The 4,503-nt window shown below is 41.9% G+C and overlaps 1 protein-coding gene across 1 annotated transcript in view; it reads left to right on the top strand.

The window, feature by feature from the left end:
• DLL3 (delta like canonical Notch ligand 3) overlaps positions 1–4,503 on the top strand; it is a 37,838-nt gene that overhangs the window by 23,962 nt on the left and 9,373 nt on the right. The window contains exon 5 of the mRNA XM_018576894.1: positions 3,068–3,429. Within this exon, the coding sequence (XP_018432396.1) occupies positions 3,068–3,429 (362 nt within the window). The remainder of the gene's footprint in view (positions 1–3,067; positions 3,430–4,503) is intronic.

The following is a 4,503-nucleotide window of genomic DNA, read 5'->3' as shown; positions in this document are numbered from 1 at the left end:
GAAGTAAGAGCGCTGTGCCCCACAGAAATCTAAAGTTCAGAGTATCTTTAGTAGGCTGTGACAAATTTTAAAGAGAAACAGTCAGAATTAGGCTTACACAAGGATTTTAATATATATAGTCTAAAATTACTATTGCTGTGCCTAGAGATGCGAAGGGCTGGAAAAAAAACAGACAAATTGGGAAAAAAATGGTTTATTTCTGTTTTTTTCTAAAGTCGGTTTTGTTTTTTTACGGAAAAATTGAAATGAAAAAAAGGAGATGGGAATATGTTCTTTTACAATGATAAATAATATATCTTTGACATGGTATTCAAACTATATAATAGGAAGACCTTAATGAAAGATTTCTGAGACTTTATGTAAAGTCTTAAATGATTGCACATTCTCTCAGCTCAAATCCTGGAATACAATTCAAGTAACACTGTACTTTCCAATGCAGTTCTCAAACTGAAAATAAAATGCATTTCTGTCACTAGGGGCACTGCAGAGGAAAGGCTCCAGTTTAGTTAGCTTGTGGGCTCTATCTTTGTACCTCCTACAGTTGAGTGATTGTTGGTAGGATAGTAGATGATAGTTTCTGTCCTCTCAAGCCTTAATTGACAGGTAAGAGGGTACATTTGTCTAACAAATTAGTTTATCTTTATAACATTTAAATGATTCTTAATAATGTCTGTGAAGGTTCTCATTCATCCAGGTCATGGTATATCTGTAACAAATGTGTCAAGGCAACTGAATTCTGAATTGAGAAAGCTGGTCGGATGGCCAGTGAAACGTCTTCAAGAAAAATACAGCAAGTCCAGTTGCCTTGACTTATTTTTTACAGAGATTCCTAATAATGTTCTACACCATCACAGTATAATGTTTACCTACAGTCTGGTCAGTAAATTGTTTTTTTTTCCCTCCTCTCAGTAAAATGGTGAGACCAACATGTAGAGTTTGGAGACATTTCCACAGTGCAGCAACTTCTGCTGAGTGCAAAGCTGCAATTTACACAAGGATTTTAATATATATAGTCTAAAATTACTATTGCTGTGCCTAGAGATGCGAAGGGCTGGAAAAAAAACAGACAAATTGGGAAAAAAATGGTTTATTTCTGTTTTTTTCTAAAGTCGGTTTTGTTTTTTTACGGAAAAATTGAAATGAAAAAAAGGAGATGGGAATATGTTCTTTTACAATGATAAATAATATATCTTTGACATGGTATTCAAACTATATAATAGGAAGACCTTAATGAAAGATTTCTGAGACTTTATGTAAAGTCTTAAATGATTGCACATTCTCTCAGCTCAAATCCTGGAATACAATTCAAGTAACACTGTACTTTCCAATGCAGTTCTCAAACTGAAAATAAAATGCATTTCTGTCACTAGGGGCACTGCAGAGGAAAGGCTCCAGTTTAGTTAGCTTGTGGGCTCTATCTTTGTACCTCCTACAGTTGAGTGATTGTTGGTAGGATAGTAGATGATAGTTTCTGTCCTCTCAAGCCTTAATTGACAGGTAAGAGGGTACATTTGTCTAACAAATTAGTTTATCTTTATAACATTTAAATGATTCTTAATAATGTCTGTGAAGGTTCTCATTCATCCAGGTCATGGTATATCTGTAACAAATGTGTCAAGGCAACTGAATTCTGAATTGAGAAAGCTGGTCGGATGGCCAGTGAAACGTCTTCAAGAAAAATACAGCAAGTCCAGTTGCCTTGACTTATTTTTTACAGAGATTCCTAATAATGTTCTACACCATCACAGTATAATGTTTACCTACAGTCTGGTCAGTAAATTGTTTTTTTTTCCCTCCTCTCAGTAAAATGGTGAGACCAACATGTAGAGTTTGGAGACATTTCCACAGTGCAGCAACTTCTGCTGAGTGCAAAGCTGCAATTTGCAAATATAAAATAACATTTTAAAAAGCAAGTTTAGTTTATTAACTGAGTAATCTGTACTTTTATTTCAAGCATAATACTTTTATTTACACTGTGTTTCACCTCCCTAGTGTCAAAAAATGACTTTCAATTTGTAAAAATACTCCACTGATTTTTTTTTTGCAAAAATGTCAATTTTTTTCGGAAAGAAACAGGGAATTTTTTTTTTCCTCATGGCTTCAAAATTTCCAGAAATTTGACATCTCTAGCTGTGCCAATACATAAAAAGATTTACATGCACATCTTATCTACTTCGTCTAAGGATGATAATGGCTGCTGAGGTTAAAGGAGAACTATGAGGTGTGATTTTCACTCAGCTTCATAGTTCGAGCCGACGTGTGACAATGAAACTATCACACGTCGGCTCTATAGATTGGGAAGTGAGCGAACACATACCGTCGCTCGCTCACTTCTCGATCCTGTCCCTGTAGAGAGCCGTGACTGTCACTCACGGCTCCCTGCAGGGATTCCCACCCCTCCCCTCTCCTCCAGCGGCTGACTGGAGGAACGGACGGGGGAGGGGGCAGGTACAGCTGGCTCTGCCTCTAGATAGGCAGAGCCAGCTGTCAATCACGCAGCTGGGTGGATCTCTACAGTAATGTCGGGATCCGTCCCGGCTGCGGCAGTCTCAGTATACCGCGAGCTGTAGCTCGCTATATACTGAGCTTTGAGTCATGGGAGGACGCTAGTTTATGTCCTCCCGTGACCCTGAGGAGCACTAGGGTGAAAAACACTTACCCCATAGTTCTCCTTTAAGCAAGTGCTGCCCTTTCAAAGTCTAATCTCACACTGATAGAAGAAAGCTGTGGTCAAGCTCCTGAGTGTAGCTAACAGGATCAAATAGCAATGACCTGTGCCTCAAAGGAATGTGAGCAACATCATGAGGCCAGTGCAGGATTGTGCATAACAGTGTTGTATAACACAGATCTATAGTTGTTTAGAATCTTCAGCTTCCTTGATGTTATGCTCATCCAGGAGCTGGGAGGCCGCATTGACTTATTCATGCTTGCGTTTCCTTCCATCACATTAATTACTGGCATGTGGGTGTCACTTTCTCGAAGACAGTAGTGGGTTCCAGGCTTTGTTATGTGTTGTGGCTTGCTATGCTGTTTAAAATCACATGACTCATTGCAAGTTTTCTTCCAGCAATCTGCCTTCCTGGCTGCAGCGAGTCTCACGGCTTCTGTGAAGTGCCCGGGGAATGCAAGTGCCGCATGGGATGGCAAGGTCGCCTTTGCGATGAGTGTGTGCGGTATCCTGGCTGTCTGCACGGATCCTGCTCTCAGCCTTTCGAGTGCACCTGTCAAGAGGGCTGGGGTGGCCTCTTCTGCAATCAGGACCTGAACTACTGCACCAACCACAAGCCATGCCGAAACGGCGCCAGCTGCACCAACACCGGACAAGGGAGCTACTCCTGCAACTGCCGGCCAGGATTCACCGGGACCAACTGCGAGATCGAGAGCAACGAGTGTGCCAGCAACCCCTGCAGGAATGGAGGCAGCTGTAATGTAAGTGACCATAGTGGAGCTCTAAGGTTGGGTGTAGATTGGACAAACATTGGGCAACTGGCCTGTCTTCTCTTTGGCTCTGTAGATCTGGGTAACTGGGTGAGCACCAATTCCAACTACAATAAGGAGTTGTTGCTTAGCGGCAGTTTAGCAGAATATTGGCAATGGTGGAAAAAGTGCTCCCCATTTTAATACGTACATAACAAAAAAACCTCTGACCTCACACAACAATCCACCATATGCATTCCCTGATACGAGGGCAAGGTTTAGTTTAAAGCCAAACTCCAGTATTCCTTTCAATTCTTTATTAAAATGCTCTTCCCCAAGCACAAGAAAGACATAGCACACCCTGCGCCTATTCTGGGCACTTCTGTCCCATAGTGCTTTGGGACATTGGTGGTTGGCAGCAGACGGAAGTGTGGACGGGAGTTCATTTGTATGGCCATGTTTGCCATGGGTTGGGTGGAACAGAGAGGGAATGTGATAAGCTGTCAGCCATCTTATGCAGCATGGATGAGTCTGACAATCCCAGCACCAGCAAAGCAATAACATGACCGCAAACAGGTACAAACTACAAAGGGCAGTTACACAACTCCTCATTCTAAACAAAAAATATAACTATTGTCTGCAGTTAAGCTTTGAAGTAGAACTGTTGCCTCTTATTAAAAAATAAGTGCTGCAGTACCTAATAATAAGCGCATATGTGTCTACAGTTTTCTCTTAGTCCCCCTGTCCTGCAGAGTCCCACAAATTCATCCAAAGCAGCTCCCTGTCATGGGGTGGCAACAATGCTGCACTGCCCCTGAATTCAGAGCAGAGTTGCCACTCTCATGTAGGCTGTGCCTGTTTGCACTACAGTGGGATTAAATAATGTGGCAAGGGACATAGGTATTAGCATTGTTGATGGTGATTCACAAGCCAGTAGTTTGCCAATCAGCACCTGACCACACCTAGTCCCGCCCCCTGCTTTCTGGATTGACAGCACTGCCTCTGGTGCTGAAACCCTTCCACTGTAAGCTGCAGTGTCTGGGAGGGGGAATGTGTGGGACAAATAATGGAGACTTTAGCTCAATA

Source organism: Nanorana parkeri, unplaced genomic scaffold (genome assembly GCF_000935625.1).
Source record: "Nanorana parkeri isolate BGI_ZX_2015 unplaced genomic scaffold, ASM93562v1 scaffold80, whole genome shotgun sequence".
In the NCBI taxonomy this organism is placed as follows: domain Eukaryota; kingdom Metazoa; phylum Chordata; class Amphibia; order Anura; family Dicroglossidae; genus Nanorana; species Nanorana parkeri.
This window is presented reverse-complemented; position numbering and strand designations above follow the sequence as displayed.